General features: G+C 28.7%; 2 protein-coding genes across 3 annotated transcripts in view; both read right to left on the bottom strand.

Moving 5' to 3' along the window:
- The window catches only part of LOC100215487 (thymidine phosphorylase), a 45,764-nt gene that overhangs the window by 12,511 nt on the left and 13,866 nt on the right, over positions 1-19,387 (bottom strand). Inside the window, exon 2 of the mRNA XM_065812323.1 lies at positions 9,488-9,667. Within this exon, the coding sequence (XP_065668395.1) occupies positions 9,488-9,644 (157 nt within the window). The 5' untranslated portion in view covers positions 9,645-9,667. The remainder of the gene's footprint in view (positions 1-9,487; positions 9,668-19,387) is intronic.
- On the bottom strand, positions 14,261-16,989 carry LOC136088501 (uncharacterized). Of its 2 annotated transcripts, none has more exons than XM_065812324.1 (2): positions 16,706-16,989; positions 14,261-16,255 (listed from the first exon to the last, which is right to left on the bottom strand). In XM_065812324.1, the coding sequence occupies exon 2, from the start codon at positions 15,905-15,907 to the stop codon at positions 14,957-14,959; it is 951 nt and encodes a 316-aa protein (XP_065668396.1). In that variant the 5' UTR covers positions 15,908-16,255; positions 16,706-16,989; the 3' UTR covers positions 14,261-14,956. The 2 variants fall into 2 exon arrangements, with proteins under 2 accessions (XP_065668396.1, XP_065668397.1); XM_065812325.1 differs by having other exon boundaries at positions 16,726-16,989.

Here is a 19,387-nt window from a genome sequence, read left to right as displayed (position 1 = left end):
AACCACTTATTTAGCACTTTTCAAAAGTTTAGCAAAAATTGAATAGAATCCTGGAGAACACTTTTTTAAGACTATGATGGAAATCTTGTCTGGAGCACAAACTGTAGAAGTGTTCAATTGAGAATTAACTTTAGCATTAGAAGCCATAGTGATTTTAGTGTTTAAAAATGGGTTAATCTGTTTAATTGGCAGGAAGAGTGTGACCATTAGATTCAAGAGATGAATTAAAGTAAGATTTTTTGCAAAAAACTCTGCTTTATTCTGGGGAGTAGTAAAAAGTCAGAGTCATGAATTAGAGATTAAATGTTAGACTTATTTTAGCTAATGATACTTTTAAATACTTACCAAAATTCTCTAGATCCTAACATCTGAGATAAGAAACAAGATTTAGTAAACTTAGAATAACAGAGCTCAACATCAGACTGGACATTTTTACATTGGCTTCTTGGAATAATAAAAGGACATTTGTTTATAAGAGAGATGTTCTTCTAAAAAAGATAAAAAAAATTATTACTGTTTAATAAAGCAACTGCTCAAGTTGGTAAAAAATGCAAAGTAGAATGAGGCTTGACTTAATATTAAAGAGAAGGAATAAGATGCGCTTTATGCATACATATTATGGGTATAAACATATATTTTTGCTATTTATTTAGATGCTGGCAAAGAATATCATTTCATATTTATATAAACTTTAGTATTTATATGGTGTAGTCTTTGCCAAAATAGAAGATGATCAGATGAATGTGTGGTGTGACTCTAACACAACAAGAGGAGGCATTATCTTAGACAGATTAGAAAAAAGTGTCTCATCGGAAAACGTTTGTTAGAGAAGATTAAAGTGATTTAGGTATCAGCATTTAGAGAGGTAGAAGCTTCAGGAAAAAATGATAGTGGTAGAAGTAAGATAACTTGAAGAGAGTGCCTTATATATTGCATAAATGAAGTTTAGTTAAAGAAAGAAAATGCTCTAGATTGTTTATATTAGAGAAACAGCAGGAAAAAGGAAAAAAAGAGGAAAACTAAAGCCTGATGATGACGACGATGATGATGACTATTATGACAATGATGATGATGATGATGATGATGATGATGATGATGATGATGATGATGATGATGATGATGATGATGATGATGATGATGATGATCATGATCATGTTGGTATTGATGATTATGATGATCATGTTGATCATATTTATGTTTATATATGCATATATATACAAAATATGACATGAATTTTAAATTAAAAAAATATATACTTTAGGATGTATAATTGTTTACGCAGCCGCAGTCACAAACCTGGCCCCGACTGTGTTTTAACAAACCTGGCCCCGGTCCCGGTCAAATATCAAACCCGGTTGTTTACTATGACTCATCAAGTACATTACGTTCATAAATATAGGAAGATCTAGATTATTGCAATAGCAATTAGCAGAAAAAAATTAAGTTTTATCTGAGTTAAAGTTCAACAGTCACTGAAAGCCCCAAGCTGTAGCAGAAGTGAGGTCCTTTTCAAACTCAAATGCCCCCACCAAGCAATCAAAGAGTGTTGGCTTCTTATAAAGACAAGAATAAATGGTAGTATCATCAGCAAACAATGCTACCTTAGATGTGAGAAATTCTGGGAGATCGTCAATGTAAATTAAAAAGAGAATAGAGCCAAGGATAGAACCTGAGGAGCCTCTGAAGTTACAGGATATGAAGAAGAGTGTTGTCTATTGAGGATAACTTTTATACTACGATTTGTAAAGAAATTAATAATAATCTTAAAGATGTTACCTGATACACCGTAAGAAGAAAGCCTATGGAGAAGAACAGCATGCTAAACTTTATCAAAAGCTTTAGAAATGTTGAGAGCGATATCCTTAACCTCTCTGCATCTATCTAATGCACAATAGAACCTATCAGTTATAAGGAAATCAGCCATAGAATAAGAAGATCGAAATTCATATTGATGATCAGAAAGCAAGTTATTAGATTCAAGATGAGAGATTAAGTGTTTGTTAATTAAAGACTCAAAGACCTTGCTTATGATAGGAAGAAGACTAATGGGACAGTAGTTAGACAAGTCATTCCAGCAGGATGGAAAACAAGACTCTGATAAGTACTTGTTAAATAGTTATGAAAGTATAGACGACAACATTTCTGTAAGACTATAACAGGTATGTTGGTATGTTATATGGACCGCAAGCTGTTAAAGAGTCTTTAGATACAGAAGATAGAGTGATAACCTTTTTGTGGGCTATATCAGGAAGAACATGACTAGTGGAATCAAGAGATGATTTTGATGAAAAGTTTATAGCAAAAAATTCAGCTTTGTCTTTAGGTGAGGGGAAAAAATCTGAACCATACAAGAGAGGTGGACTAACAGATTTTCTCTTATTATAGATACTGTTAAAGATTGTCCAGAGGTCATGAGAGCCTAATTTTTGAGATGAAACACAAGATTTTGTGACCTGACAATAATGGGCTTTGAAACTAGACAAAACCTTTTTACAAAGGTTTATAGCAGTAGCAAACAGACGTCTGTTTTCTGGAGAATTGTTTTGCTAATAGATATGAAAGTAATGGTTATGATTGGAAATTGCAGCAGCACAATGTGAGGAAAACCATGGAGAAGAGTGAGGCTTGACTTGGAATCATCAAGAGGAAGTAAAAGATTCTATGCCAGCCTGAATCCAAGTTATGTAAGAAGCACATTTGTCAGCAAGAAGACAAAAGATTTCTACCCAAGGGCTATCACTATGTCGAGGCCTCATTTAGAGCCCTTTGGTATGGCTTAGGGTTTATTAGTAGTAATGAGGCAATTGCTTGGACTAAATAGTGTACTGAGTATTATATATGCTTTGAGTCAAGTTCTTTAACAAATTTAAAAATCACTAAAGTACCAAAAACTAAAAAATAAAAAGTTCTCGCCAAGTTCTCTAAATCTATCATTTACTAATATTCGTGTCTTTGAAGTATTTCTTCTTCTGTTGAGTCTTATTTCTTGCAAAGTTCACCAGACCTACTTGCTCTTTGTGAGACTAATTTGTGTTCGGCTGTCTCATCTTGTGACCTTAGTGTTGATGGTTATCTTCCTTTAATTCGTAAAGACTCCAATAGTCATATGCTTGGCCTGGACATTTACATTCATAAGAAATCACCCATTTTTCTGTAAACTAGGTTTGAATCCACAGACTATTTTTTTATGTCACTTCACTCTATGGCCTTTCTCTTTGTTGTATATCGCTTCATCTCAAAACTTGATTCCACTAGTTTTGTTCTACCTGATATAGCCCACAAACAGGTTAGTCCGTTATCTGACTTTCGTATCACTCCAGCTTCTGCATCTAAAGTGATTTCCTGCTTACACTTTTCTACAGCTTGTGGTCAGTACAACATACCAGCATACCTGTTATAGCCTTGCGGAAGTGTTCTCTGGAGCTATTGCCTATTCATTTAAAACTATTTAATAAATGTGTATCAGAGTTTTCTAATTCATGGAGAACTTACAAATCTTAGCAAGAAAATGGTTTATAAAACCATTACCTGCAAACAAACATATAAATGTTAACTGAGTGATGCATTTGTAGCTAGATTAATACCTATAATGTTTTGTCTATGCCTGCTAGAATAATCCAGCGACTCAATAGAAAAATTCTTGCTCACAGGAACAACTATGGAACTTGCAATGAAAGACATTAAAAAATTTGCCAACCTAAAAAACTAAAGAAGACAATTTAAACTATTTGTAACCCTGTAAAGAAAGGTGACAAATTCCTAAATCTGTAAATTGTCTGTATATTCTACAATTATTACTTCTGCTAGATCCTTCCTGCTTATCTTCAAACTTAAAAAATATTTTTATATCATCACCCTTTAAGTTCATTCTAAATAAAGCTATGCACCAATTTAACAAAAATGATACATATCTCAATCCAAATAATTTTTTCAATAACTTTATGTGAGATACTGAAACAAGTGCTTTCCTGAAATATAAGAAAAAAACATTAGTTGAAAAGTCTGTTAGGGGCTGTTCAAATAATACGTGACAGTCTTAAGGGGGGAAGGAGGGGTATTGGAAAGTGTCACTAAATATCACATGGGGGAGGGGGGTGGTTTGCTACAGTGTGACGTGATAAATAACTTGCTACAGTGTGACGTGATAAATCAAATTTTTTATCACTGCGTAATTTTTTAAAATTGCGAACTCCGAGATAATTATATACAATACGAAAATTTTCAAGAAAAATGCTATGCAACGACTTCACAAGCTAGCGTTTATTGTTTAACGGAGTCATAACAAATGAAAATAAAAAAGTTAAATTAGCTTTTTTTTAAGTTACTTGTGGTAATTGCAGACATAAAAAAAAGAAAAAGAAAAACCAGATAGTGGGCGATTATTTAAAAGCAATTTATGTTACCGTTAAAAATCTAATTTTATTTTTTAATGAATATTTGTATAAATATACTAAAAATTTTAGTATTAATAGTTGTTTAAAATTTGATCTTTAAACATAAATATTATTCTTGATCATCATCTGATCTATAAATGTTTTAGTTTTACAATAATTTAATTTTTAATGTTATTGTTATTATTACTTTTAATGTTTTGTGTCACTCTATTATAATGAATTTGTTGAACTACTTTAGTTACGTTATCATTTTTATTATATGTTAAGTTATTTAGTTACTATGATATAAAATTTTAGTACTACTACTAAATAGTTGTACTATTAATAATGTTATTATTAATAATATCTTTACTATATACTTATTTAACATAATGGTTGTAAGGAAAATTAATTTCTTGTTGTTGATGTTGTTATAGATTAAAAATGTCTAGTGAAAAAGAAAAACTTTACAAATCTATTTATGAAGGATATTTGAAAGCATTTGCAAACAAACCAAAGCAAAAGTCTCAAGAAGAAACAAATAAAATCTAGTCTGAGATTAAAACAAAGAGCAAAATATTATCCGAATTAAATGAAGAAGTTGAAAAAAAGTTAAAAGAGCTAAAACAAATTGAACTCAGAAATAAAGTTGGTATTTTATCTTACTGGACAAAATTACCGAACCAAGTACCGAATACACCAAAAAACCGTGCAGTCGAATCTAAAATCACTTTTGATGGCGTGATTGACGCGACCCCATCAATTACAACAAGTGAAGAGTGTGAAAAAGAAAATTCCAATTTCTCAAAAGTTGTAACAACACAAGCCCCGAAACAAGATCATTTAAAAAATGAAATTTTTATTTTACAAAAAGATATTGCATATCTCACTGAAAAAGAAATTGCAACTTGTTGTCACAAGAAGACTACCAAATACTAGGGCAAAAGAAAAAACTTTTGGTAGAAAAAAACCAAGATCTTGTACTTCATCAAAAAGCTACTGAACGCCAAACAGCAACCAGACTAAAAAGAAAAAAAGCTATAGAAGCATTAGATCCAGATATTAGAAAAAAGTTGTGTGGAATTAAAAACTCAGTATCAAAAAGTCGACCGCTAGCCTGTGATCAGGACAGTTTAATAAAAGCAATTGTAGATATTGCCATGAAAGGGTCTGCTTCTGATGATAGGAGAAGAACTGAAATGGTTCGAACTGTAAAAATATTAAATGACTTGGTTAAAGAATTGAAAAATCATGGTTACAATCTCTCGAGATCAGGAGTTTACTTAAGATTACTTCCAAGCAGATCATTTAGCACAGAAGGAAAAAGACATGTTAAAACTGCACCTGTCCGGTTAATAAGAGCACAAAATGCTGAGCATAAATATCATGCAGACACAAAATTTGCCAAATCATCCATTAGTGCCCTTGAAGAACTTGCGACAGTCTTGGGTCCTAAAGAAGTGACGTTTCACTCCCACGATGATAAAGCCAGGGTGCCAATTGGATTGACAGCTGCAAGCAAACAAGCACCAATGATGATGCATATTGAGTACAAGGTAACTTTAGCTGATCATGATTTTGTAATTGCCTCTCAACACAAACTTATTTCTTCAGTAATTGCAGTCATAGAAATTAAAAAGGATTGCATGGAAAAACAAGCAGTCACATACTCTGGCCCAACATACATAGCAATCAGAAGTGCAAAACATGATTCATCAACAGCACTTAGTCACTTAGAAGACATGAACAGAATAAACCATCTTCCTGCATTTAAAAGCAGCTTATTTACTGAAGATGGAGTTAGCAAACCAATCATAATTATAACTGTTGGTGGTGGGCCAGATGAAAATCCAAAATATGAAAAAACAATTCATTGTGTCAAGACTTATTTCAAAGAGCGTGATCTTGATGCAATGTTTGTGGCCACTAATTCTCCTTGAAGAAGTGCCTTTAACAGGGTTGAGAGAAGAATGGCTCCGCTAAGCCATGACCTAGCAGGAATTATACTTCCATTTGATAATTTTGGAAGCCATCTTAATTCAAGAGGAGAAACAACAGACAAAGTTATGGAGAAGGCAAACTTTACCAAAGCAGGTGAAGTTCTTGCACAAATTTGGTCTAGCACAGTCATTGATGGATTTGAAACTAAAGCCGAGTACATAAAACTAAACAGTGAAAAATGTGTACAGTTAAAACATTTTGGAGCAGAGTGGGATGCTAAACATGTCAGAGAAAGTCAATACTTCCTTCAAATTGTAAAATGTAATGATCAAAAATGCTGTGGTCATCGTCGCAGCTCACTGTTTCATCTTATTCCAACTGGTTTTCTTCCACCACCAATTTCTTTGTTCCAAGGAGAAGATGGTCTTGAATGCAATAATACAAAGAACAACTTTGCATCTCTCTTTTTAAACTTATCACTTTGCAAAACAATTTTGCCCACAACAGTTACAAAAAAGTATCCCAATGGATTGCCATACGACTACTAATGTCCAAACATTCAAAATTCCTTACCAAAAAGAGTTTGTACCAATTGCAGTTTATATTTAGCAACTATCAAATCAATGAAACAACACAAAACAGTTTGCTCAAGTATTGGATATTCGAATGAAATTCAAAAAGTTAGACCTCAATGCTTAGTTGCTCAACGTCTATCTGAACTCATGTGTGTCTTTTTAAATTCGGACAAAGAAACAATTAAGTGGTATGATCAAGATGATGTTGATACCTCTGACCTCAACTGGCCTTCAAAAATTATTGAAGAACATGGAACTCCAATACTTGAAGGTCAAAGTCCGATTTGGGAACAAATTTAGGTTTTAGACAGATATTCATCAATTGTATTTTTTTTAAAAAATAAACTATTACAATTAAAATATAAACTTATAAAAAAATTTTTTTGTCACGTCACACAGGGTGGGGGTTCTTCAAAATGTCACATAGGGGAGGGGGGTGTTAGAAAAACGACAAAATCACGTATTATTTGAACAGCCCCTTAGTTAGGAATATTTTTGTTATTGTGTTTTTGCAATATTTATTACCATAGTTCTATAAAATATTGGGTAAGTTTATTTAAATTGTCCTATTATTTAAAAAAAAAAAAAGATCATTGAATTTTGCGAATTTTAAACCCATTGGGAATATCGTGTTATACGCTGTGCCAACACCCAGTACTCTATCATCCGATCTCTAATAAATTTGACTATTATTAGATTTCTAATAATTTGATTATTGTATCTTTAAAATTTCAACTATTAATGTAGATGAAACTGATCTATATTTGTTGGATCTAATTTATTGCCCTTTATGAATAATGGAACAATGTTTGCACATGACCATAACTTTGGGTTAGTGCCTTTAACGAAAAATTTATCTTGGATATAACCAAGATCTCAAACATTCCTTTAAAACCATTTGATGAAATTATCAAGACCAACTGATGTGCGTGTTTAAATTACTCAATTGATTCTAAACAATAGAAATTTTAAAACTTGGATGTGGACATTTTGTTAAAAATTCTCCATCTAAAATTTCTTCTTATGAATTATATTGTATAAAAACTAAAACAAATAATTCATTAAAAGTGTGCTCTATCCCTCTATACAAATTAGAATATATTTTTTATGCCCTATCTCATATTTTCTCAGCTATTTTTCATAACATTCATTAACATCAAATCCTTCAAAATCTTGTACTCAGTTTATGTTTTTTAAATACAAATCTAACTATTTTAGCACTTTTTTATATAAAAATTTTTACTTATTTTTTGTATAAATTACCTTGTATGAAAACTGAAACAAAAAATCCTGCAATCTCACACTTTTTCAGCCATTTTTCATAACATTCATCATTTTTAACATCATTTATAACATCAAATTATTGTACTCAGTTTGTTTTTTAAATACAAATCTAACTATTTATAGCATCTCTTTTTACATAAAATTTTCTTATTTTTTATTTGTCATGCTATTAATAGATTAGAGCTATTTTCACAATCAATTCGATATTTCAAAATATTAAATGCCACCTAACAGTGAAAAATGCTGCGGAATTTAAACTTGATACCTCTTATCAGTCGAAATTTATACAAGCAAAATGTTAGTATATAAAATAAATTTAACTTGGAAAAATAGGATTGATAAAATTTTAGTGCAAATAATAATCGTGTAAGATTCTATAAACATAATTTTTGATTTGAAATTTCAATATATTAAAAGACATTTGTAATTTTTTAAAATAAAAATGCCTGTTTTAATGATTGTGTGTTAAAAACTTTTTTTTATTTGTATTAAGATCTGTCCGGTACCGCATAAGATTCGCTCTTTGCTAACTTCAATCAAAAACCATACTTACTCTATATTATAATCTATTTCATTAGATTTAATATTCTCATGCACATAAATACATACATCCCTACCTCAACTAAATTGTAAATTTTTATTAAACATATTGCAACTTAAAATATGTGTAGTTGATATTAGTAACAACCAGGTTTTGCACATAAACATAAGCTGAGCTTGAGATCTGGATATTATTAACAAATTTGTCAAATTTATTATTTAACAAAGTCGTATTTGTATACCAACATGGGCATATTCAATATTGAAACAATCAATACCAAAATGTGAAATAATCAATAAATATCAATAACTTTACTATTCAATATATCTGTAATTGAGTTTAAGATCAAACAACATCAAATTTCTTTTAATAATTAAGAGTAAACTCATTTTTCTAAGATAAAGTTCTAAGATAAAGTTCTATGATAAAGTTCTATGATAAAATAACGAAGTTAACTTTGTCAGTCACAAAATTCTTGAAAACTTAACTTTGTTATAGTCACAAAAAGATGAATAATAAAAACATTAAAACCACAACTTACACTACCAGTCCTTGCTTTATAAGTGAAAACATACCACTTTTAATTATATATGTAAAATATGTGAAATAATTAGGCTTTTTAGTTATCAATAAATTTTGGAGAGAAAAAAAATCTTTTGAAGAGTATCACTTTTTTGACACCCATTATTATTAAAATATCAGAACATTAAAAAATTATAGAAAAAAAACATAAACTCATAGAAAAGAATAACAAATACTTTATTTTTAATTACCTTTTAAAAAAACTGCCATTAAAAAAGCGCCAATTTGAGCATCATGAAATTTTTTACCAATTATAGAATCTATGATCCATTGAATTTGATCTCTTGTCAAAGGATTTGAGTTTTGTTTCAGGGCAATTACATTAGAAAATGAAAAGCTGGATGACATCTTGTTTTATGTTGGATAACTTTCTAAACAATAAAACGTCTTTCAAACTTACCATGCTAAATGTAATAACTTACCATGCTAAATGTTGTAATTTAAATTAAGGTTCACTTGATTTAACAACTAACTTTTGAGATCTGCATCTAATGTGCACAATATAAATAAATAATTTATTGTTAAAAGTATTTGAAAATTAATCAAAAAATCAACTTATTTCAAATTTGCGGCAAGAGCAGCATTTTCAAAACTTAGTTTAATTATATTGAGAAATCACGGCTGCTTAATTTATTTAACCCAATAGACCAGTTGCGAATGTTTACAATACAAACTGATACAGCAGAAGAAACTGATGAAAGGTGTATCCCAGAACCTTTGACATATCTACTCAAACAATTCGAATCTAGTCCTCCCTGTCTAAATACAGATAAGAAAATGTAACTTTAAGATTTATCTTGTAATAGATTGTAAATTATAGTATGTCTCAATATATACTTTCCCATTATATAATATATATTTATATAATTTTGTTAAAAAAGAAGTATTCAAATTCTATTTTTATATTTTAATTAGAAAATTGTTTATAATTGTTCAGAATTGTTTGATAATTGGTTAAGAAACAATACTTTTGTTTAAAATTAAATTAACTATTGCTTTTATAATATCATTCAATGAGTCAACTAGTGTTATAGGAATAACGCTTAAAAGTATTTTAAAACTCTTTAATTTTCCAATAACACGTTCAATGTGTATTCTTAAGTGAGACAATTTTCTAGACTTCTCAACTTTCTTAGCAGATAACTATTTTTTTTCCTTTTGCGAATGAAGGTCTGTACAATGCAGGTCTTCAGTCAGGTCTGCACAATGTTGCACCTTTAATGCTAACTCCTCTTCAATAAGAAATCCTCTATCTGCTAGGATACTGTCTCCATATCTTACAAAATCTAAAAAATCTGATTTTATCGTAATTTCTTTATCATAAAATTCGTCCACCCCAACCATTTGATAAAAATGTTATTGCACCAGCTGAGCTAACACCAATCAGGTATTTAATAGTATTTGTGCTTTTATAATTTGACCAGGTGATAGCTAGAGCTTCTAAATTATGTGGGCGCTGTATATAAATCTCCATACAATCAATTATGACAACACGTTTCCTAAAATTCTGCAACTGCAATGGCATATTCTGTCGTATTGCTGTTTGCAAAGGCCATATAATTAGATATTTAACTTTTTTACCCATTGCAGGGATCCAGTTTCTTAAAATTTTGATAACATTTTCTCTGCTGATATTAAATTGGTGTGAGAGATCTCTATTTGATAAACCTAATTGTAGCTTCATCAAAAGTAGGAGGTTTTCATAGCTCAGGTCTTTTCACACTTGTGTGACATTTTCTATGAAAAGATAAAGAATTCAATTGAATATCTTTCCCGTTTTTAGATCAGTCATAAAGTTTAAATCACCAGAATTAGGTTTCACTGAATGAAAATCGCATGCTGCTCTTCTTTTCCAGTCATTTAGTTTCTCTAATAATTTTATATTTGTTGTTATCTGATTGTTAAGTTTTTCTTAAATTAATGATGCAATTTCTTCTTCATTAGTTTGAATTCCTAAAAATATAGATTTAATTAAATGAACTGTAGTTTTATAGAAAAATACTATTTTATTTATAAATAAAAATAATTAATACTATAAGTATTAGTTTTTAGTACCTTTATTGATGACAATTTTTGGGTTTTCCATTACAGTTAATTTAGCTTCAGATAACTTATTATCTTTTCAGTAATTTAGTTCAATCTTTCTATGTTTTCGATTAACTGATTGATCGTGTCTTTTAAACTTTTCGTTTGTATTAGTTTCATTGAAAGAAAATATGCTGGGAACGTAGTCAGGTTTTAATAGATTGTTTGATTTCTTTCTTATAAGATGTTTTTATTAAAAATCTCATAATTGAATTATCTTTTAAAAAAAAAGGTCCTCGTAGCCCGACATTTGCCGACTGCCAACTATAGACCCAATTTTGCCGACTAATAAAATGCGTAGGGGGCTAGAAACCCCCTACTCCTCCCCCTCGGGACAGCCCTGAAAGTATGTACGCACTAATTAAAAAAAAAAAATTCCTTGATAATGTTTGTTTTTCTAATTTATAATAATTAACAAGTACTCGTTATATATAATAAGTAGAGAAGATCAGTTTATTAAAATAGAAGATAATTTTTATAACTTTTATTTTTTTTATTGTTGAATCGATTATTTTTTATCATATTTTTTATCATATTATTACACTTTTATTTTTATTTATATTACTACAATTTATTACTAGATAACTAATTTTGATATATTATAATATATAATATTTATTTATTTCATTGTTATTATATTTTAAATTTACATTTCTCTTAACTTTTTTATTTAGTTTTTTTACTCATCTAATTTGATTTTATAACTTTCTTCAATACTTTTGTTTTTATTATACTTAACTATTTGTTTGGCTGTTGCGTTATTGTTTAAACTACCATTATTATTATTATTATTATTATTATTATTATTATTATTATTATTATTATTATTATTATCATCATTATTATTGTTGTTATTATTATTGTTATTATTATTATTTATAATAATTGTTAGTGTTTTGATGTTGTAATCGCTTGTTTCTAATAATCTATTCGTTAGTATTACTTTATTTAAACTAATATTAATAACATGTTTACTTCCTATATTTTGTTTCTTACATTCTCTCTAATATTAACAACATGTTTACTCCCTATATATTGTTTCTTACATTCTCTCTAATATTAATAACATGTTTACTTTCTATTTATTGTTTCTTACATTCTCTCTAATAAAGCAGTTCTACTATGGCTTTAAACTATCATTTGTGTAAAAAAAATATTAGTTTAAAAACCTTATGATCCATGAGCTAATGATGTACTAGAGGGAATTGAAAGAGTATTGAAATCAATGTCACTTGATCTCAAACGATATGCAGGATGAAAAAGATATTTTAAAACACGTGCGCTCTATATATGCTAAAGCTAACCTCATCCGTAGAAATTTCAGCTCTACACAGATACAAACAAAGATCGTGTTATTTAATGCCTTGTGCAGCCTAATCTATGGATGTCAGCTGTGGTATCTTTGGAGAAAAGACTAATTCCATCGCCTATGTGTTGCATATAATAATGCACTTCGCTTGAAACAAGCCACCATGGAACAGTGCAAGTGAATTATTTGTGAAACATGGTGCCCATTCACTTAATGTTGTAATTCGCAAGCAACAATACTCCTCACTGTTACTGCTGCAGAATAGTGAGAACCTCGTCATAAAAGCTTTTGTTAGCTCAGACAGGTTCTTGCTGTCTCCACTGATGTTTAAATGGAGAGCTGAGTTATATTTATAACACTTTAATATCTTATCTTTATTTTATTTATTACTATTTTTTTTTTCTTGAGTTTTGTTTATATTCAAGTACGTTAGTCTTTGTTTTATTCTAATCCACTTTATTTTACCCATTGTTTATTTATTATATTGGGCCTTGAGCATGTCAATAAATTTTTATTGATTGATTGATTGAATAGAGAGACGTACGCGGTATTTAGATCAAACCTTTAATTCGTTATGTCTCGCAGATAAAGAACTTGAAGATGAAAGAAAAAGTTCTTTCCTCACAACCTGTTCCTACACACTATAAAAAGTCTGATATTCCAATCCTACCGAAAGGTCTAGACTTCACCCAGGAGAAACCACCAAGCTTGTCACAGTTGGTTGATAAGAACTCGTGGCTTATTCTCAGTTTGTTAAATTTAAGTAAAGGCTGAAATGTCCTTCATCTTTTTAGGGTTTTCGATCATTTTAAATTTTTATTGAATTTGTTCGCCGAGTCTATATATATATATATATATATATATATATATATATATATATATATATATACATACATATATATATATATACATACATATATCTATACATACATACATACATACATACATATATATATATATATATATATATATATATATATATATATATATATATATATATATATATATATATATATATATATATATATATATATATATTTATGTATATATATATATATATATATATATATGTTAGTGTATTTTACAAATAGAGTGTTCAATGTTCTTAAAGAACAGAGCAATAATAAATTAGTAAAAAACACTTATCTAACTTTTTTCTTCTACTTGAAGTTTCACCATTGCTGGATCATCAGGAAGAGACTCTTCAGCAATGAAGAAAAAAGTTAGATAAGTCTTTTTTACTAATTTATATATATATATATATATATATATATATATATATATATATATATATATATATATATATATTCATTTATTTATACAAATAGTTACAAGTTCCGTGTTTTATAATATGCATAAAAATGGTACGGACGAGAAGAAGACAGGTTATATATATATATATATATATATATATATATATATATATATATATATATATATATATATATATATATATATATATATATATATATATATATATATATAGGGGAGAGTTGCCTTAATTGGAACACTGTAGGAAAAAATAGTTATTAACCAAAGATGGCTTAACTATGAAAACATTTATGAATTAAATAATATAGATATACAACCCTAATATGCTTTTATTAATGATTCGACTCTATTGATCGCACCCTTATTGGATAAAAACTTTAATTTTTCAAGGCACCATTTTGTTCCAATAAAGGCAACTGGTCTCCTTGAATGGAACACATATATTCTTTAATTAGAACAGTTCTAATATTTGAATAAATTACAGCTATAAAACTTATGGCTCAAAGGAAAAATTAATTGATTAGCTTTTTAATAAAAGATATTTAAAAAATATAATAACAAATAAAAATTACAACAAATATTTAATCCTTTTATCGCAATTCATAAGTCTTTTTTTCTTGCAGCTTTTGCACTTGGGATGGTAGTGGTGATATGTGGTGTGCTGTGGTGGCAATGGTGATTTTATTTGATGTGCTCAATTTCATTTGGTCCATGGTGATTGAGTCAAGTGCTACTTTGCTTTCCTGTGGTTTTTGCAATAGTTTGGCAGTTATTGGATTTAGTGTGAGGTTTTTTTTTGTAGATTTTTTAATTTGTTTGGAAGCTATTTGATTTAGTGTGTGCTTTTGATTTCTTGGTGTAATTTCTAGAGCACGTCTATATGGGGAGCTTGTAAGATCAGCCGCCTGAGTTGTTCGTGATCTTCTTTTTTTGTTTTTTACTTCAAGTGAAACCACTGGCAAAAGAGACAAAGTTGAAACTGAAACATGACATTTTAATTATTTTCACTTGATTTATCTGTAGATAGTTTTGTCATCCCATCTATACTTTCAGATGACTGAAGCTTGTTTGAAGGACCAACATCAGTAAATGAAGAGGCTGTAAAATCAGAATCAGTGAATACATTTATGTCCAAAGGCCACAACCCACTAGCCTGAAATCCTTTCATAGCAATTCTCAATGATGCTGCCTGACTATATGCGTCACCAAATAATTCTGCAACTTGCCAAGTTGTTACTGGTTGTGATATATGTGACCGCATCCATTTTCGCATAGCTTCATCATAGTATGTACCAAGTGGTCCAAAGAACGCAACGTCTAATGGTTGCAGTCTGTGTGTAGTATGGGGAGGTAGTGATACCATACGCACTCCAGCATTTCGTGCTAGATATATCGCTGCCAAATTTTTTGAATGTGTAACATGACCATCAAGTATCAACAAAACTTTTGATTGTTTTAAAGGTTTAACAACTTTAATGAAATGATTGAGCCAATCTAAAAAACCTTCATTTGACATCCATCCTTTCTCTTGAGTACTAAATACAGTTCCTGGAGGTGCACCATTTGCTATTTCTGGCTTCATTCTTTTGCGTTTATATATTAACATTGGTGGAACATAAAATCCTGCTGCAGATACACAAACTACAGCTGTTACTGAATTTCCTCGTTCACTACTAGTCATAATTCCAACTCGTTTTTTTCCCCTTGCACTAATAATTTTTACCTGACCATCTTGTACTGTTGATAAACTAGTTTCATCCATATTATAAAGTCTGTCTGGAGTTAACTTTTCTTCCATGTATAACTTTGAAAGTAAATTAAAGAAAGATTGCACTCGCTCTTTATTAAAACCTTGTGCACGTGCAATTGATGTTGATTCAGGCCCACGAAGCGACAGTTGTGGGTGCCTTTGCATAAATGCATAATACCACTTTTTTCCTGCCATTCATGTTTGTTTGTTAAAATTATGTGTGATGTTGTTAGCTTCCGCAATATCAAATGCTAGACGACGAAGATCATCAATCCTTAATCCAAAGTACATCGATTCTAATAATAAACAGTGATCAGCTAGTTCTGTTTCAATTTCATTAGGTAAGGTGGTAAGTCGACCATGAAATTTCACATTTGCAACAGCAACTTTGTTTTTTTCATTTATATGCCTTGACAAAGTTGCTTTTGGAATACAAAATTCATAAGCGGCTTCATTTAAGCTGATTTCTCCTTGTTTTATTGCTTCAACAGCCTTTTTCAAGTTTTCTACTTTCCATTTTCCATATTTTCGTGGTGTTTGCATCTAAAATAAAAGCAAATTACTATGAAGATACATAAGGAGAGTTTTAAAATCTTATTACGGCTTATTTTTTCATATATTTATTTGTTATTCATATATGATTAAGTTAATTATATACTCATTATATAATCATTATTTTTCATCATTTTTGTTTAGTTAATCATTAACTATATAAATCAAAATCTATATAAACTATATAAAGTTTGCAACTTTATATATTAACTTCTATATACAGTAAAAAACTTATGCTGGGTATATACTTTATGTTGTCTTACAAGTTTATCCGTTAAATAGAAATGTATAACTTTTGTAAAACTTTTACATTTTATTTTTTACTAAAAGATAAAATGATTTGTTAATTAAAGTATACGATGTTTACAATCAACTTTATATCCTTAGACTATGACTAGACTTTAGACTATGGAAAAAATTTTGTGAAAAATCATTTCATACTTTAAAGCAAGACTAAATACCAATTCCAAAAAAGCAACAAATGTCTAACAATAATACTATGTCTATAAAAGAAATTCGCTTTAAAAAATATTATACAGTCGGACTAATGAAATTTTCTGATAATTCGGACGTCAAGTAGCGTGTTATGAGATGACATCTTTTCAATTACGGCAACTTTTGAAGTTCCATTCTGGGCAACATAGGACCATGGTGTTGTAGCAAAATATTTACATACAAGTAACAACTTACGATATAAGCTCTTAATATCACATAGACTTGAAACCCTTAAAATTTAAAATTTTAAAAAAACTATCATCAAACTCAAAATCGTTAAGCTTCTGTAATCGTTAAAATGCAACGATAAAATTAGATCGCAAAAAATTTTTTCTTTAAAAAAAAGTAATTTTATTCATATACGTGCAGTTTTTAAGTTTAAATACTAGAAGTTTCAAAAAATAAAGAAAATTATTTTCTTTACAAGAAAAAATATTCATGAAAGTAGAATAAGTTCCAGTTTCTAAATAAAGCTAAGTGTTCCAATTAAGGAGCTGTTCCAATTTCGGCAACTCTCCCTTATATATAAATATATATATATATATATATATATATATATATATATATATATATATATATATATATATATATATATATATATGTATATATATATATATATATATATATATATATATATATATATATATATGTATATATATATATATATATATATATATATATATATATATATATATATATATATATATATATATATATATATATATATATATATATATATATGTACATGCATGCGCAAGTGTACATATACATATATACATGCATGTGTACATAAATTTTGTAAATCTATATAATTACTTTTTCATAATATAATTAAATATAATGTATATACTTAAAGGCTTTAGACCTTTCCAGACAAACAAAGTATGCACTTATAGATAATTTTCAAATATAATATTTTTATAGATAGATTTGAAAATAATTCTCTATTTATTTATTATTTAAAAGTAATAGTTTTAGCTTTTATTCAAACTGTTTAAGAGTCTTATTTCATACATTAGGTTCTCTAATAATTATTGAGAACTTGGTGGACTCATATAGAGTTTTGGGTTGAACAAAGTTGTTACTTGAATATGTAGTTATTTATTTTTGTTGAATTTTAATTAAGTAATGGTTTGAAGATATTTGGTAATGTATTATTATTAGTTTTATTCATAAAAATTAGCAGATGATACATATTTATTTGGCACAACTTCAATATTTCTAGATTGTTGAACAAAGGTCTAGAATGCGAGAAGCAGTGTGCATTTGATAATAATCTAGTTTCGTGTTTTTCTTTGCTAAATAGCTTTTTTGTCTTCGTTTTATTGATGCTGCACCAAGTAATGTTTGCATAATTAAGATAGGAATGAATAAATGAGTAATATATATATTTCAAACTTGGTTGATCTAAGTATGGTTTTGCTTTCTAGAGTAATCCGATATTATTGGAAATTTTATTTTCAATTATGTTTATGTGGTCTTTCCAATTTTTGTTTTCATCTTGAATTACACCTAGAAATTTCATTGAACATTCTCTTTTTACGATGTATTCTCCAATACTAAGTTTTGGAAGTGCAAGAGGGATTTTATCTTTTTTATGGAGGCGATGAAAAATAGTATAATTAGTTTTTTTGTTAAACTAACTGTAAGTTTATTTTTACTTAACCATTCGGTTAGTTTTAGAAGTTCAATGTTGATCGTTTTAAATAATGTTGTTATATCACTATGAGAACAAAATAAATTTGTGTCATCAGTAAATAAGATAGAATCTAGAACATTCGAAGCTTTGCTTATATCATTAATATAGATTAAAAATAAAAGTGGTCCTAATATAGATCCTTAAAGAACGCCGCAAGTAATTGACATGTTAGTTATTTCTATGCCGAATGAAATATATAGTTTTCTATTAAATAAGTAGGTTTTGAACCAAGCTATGTTTATATTTTTGATTCCGTAGTTTTACAATTTTTTTAATTAAAATGCTATGGTTAACAGTGACGAGCGCCTTACAAAGATCTATGAAATTACCTAAAGTGAACTTGCTTTTGTCAAAACCTTGAAAAATAATCTGAATGAGATGAAGAGTTGCATGATTAGTAGAGTTCCCTGTTTTAAAGCCGAATTGTTTGTTATAAAGAGTATTATTTTTTTCTAAAAGTGAGTATAATTTGTTATACATAATGCGTTCTAGTATTTTCGAGAAGCAAGGAAGAATGGAAATAGGTATGTAGTTAGAAATACTAGTATCATCTCCAGATTCAAAAACTGGTATACCCTTACAATTTTATGTTTATTTGGAAAGATTCCTTGTTTAAACGAAAGATTATATATATGCCAAAGAACTTTTTTAATATAGAAAATACATTTAATTACAACATTACTACTAACATTATCAAGCCTGTGTATTTTGTTTAATTTTAATGAATTCACAGCATCTAATAATTCTTTTTCAGTTAATTCAGCATTTTCCAATATTGATTTGTTAGGAGTCAAGTATTTCTCCTTGTTAAACTCACTGTTTTTTATTTTGATGCTAAATTTAAACCTGCATTGACAAACACCTCATTAAATAAAGCTAAACAGTTTTTTAAACAATCTTGCTTGAAATACATACAGTTTTCATTTATA

This window comes from Hydra vulgaris, chromosome 12, assembly GCF_038396675.1.
Source record: "Hydra vulgaris chromosome 12, alternate assembly HydraT2T_AEP".
Classification (NCBI taxonomy): Eukaryota; Metazoa; Cnidaria; class Hydrozoa; order Anthoathecata; family Hydridae; genus Hydra; species Hydra vulgaris.
The sequence above is the reverse complement of the archived record's forward strand: the minus strand, read 5'-3'. Positions and strand labels throughout refer to the sequence as shown.

Coding starts and splice junctions, on each gene's coding strand:
- LOC136088501 (XM_065812324.1), bottom strand. CDS start 15,907: ATGGCAGGAAAAAAGTGGTATTATGCATTTATGCAAAGGCACCCACAA.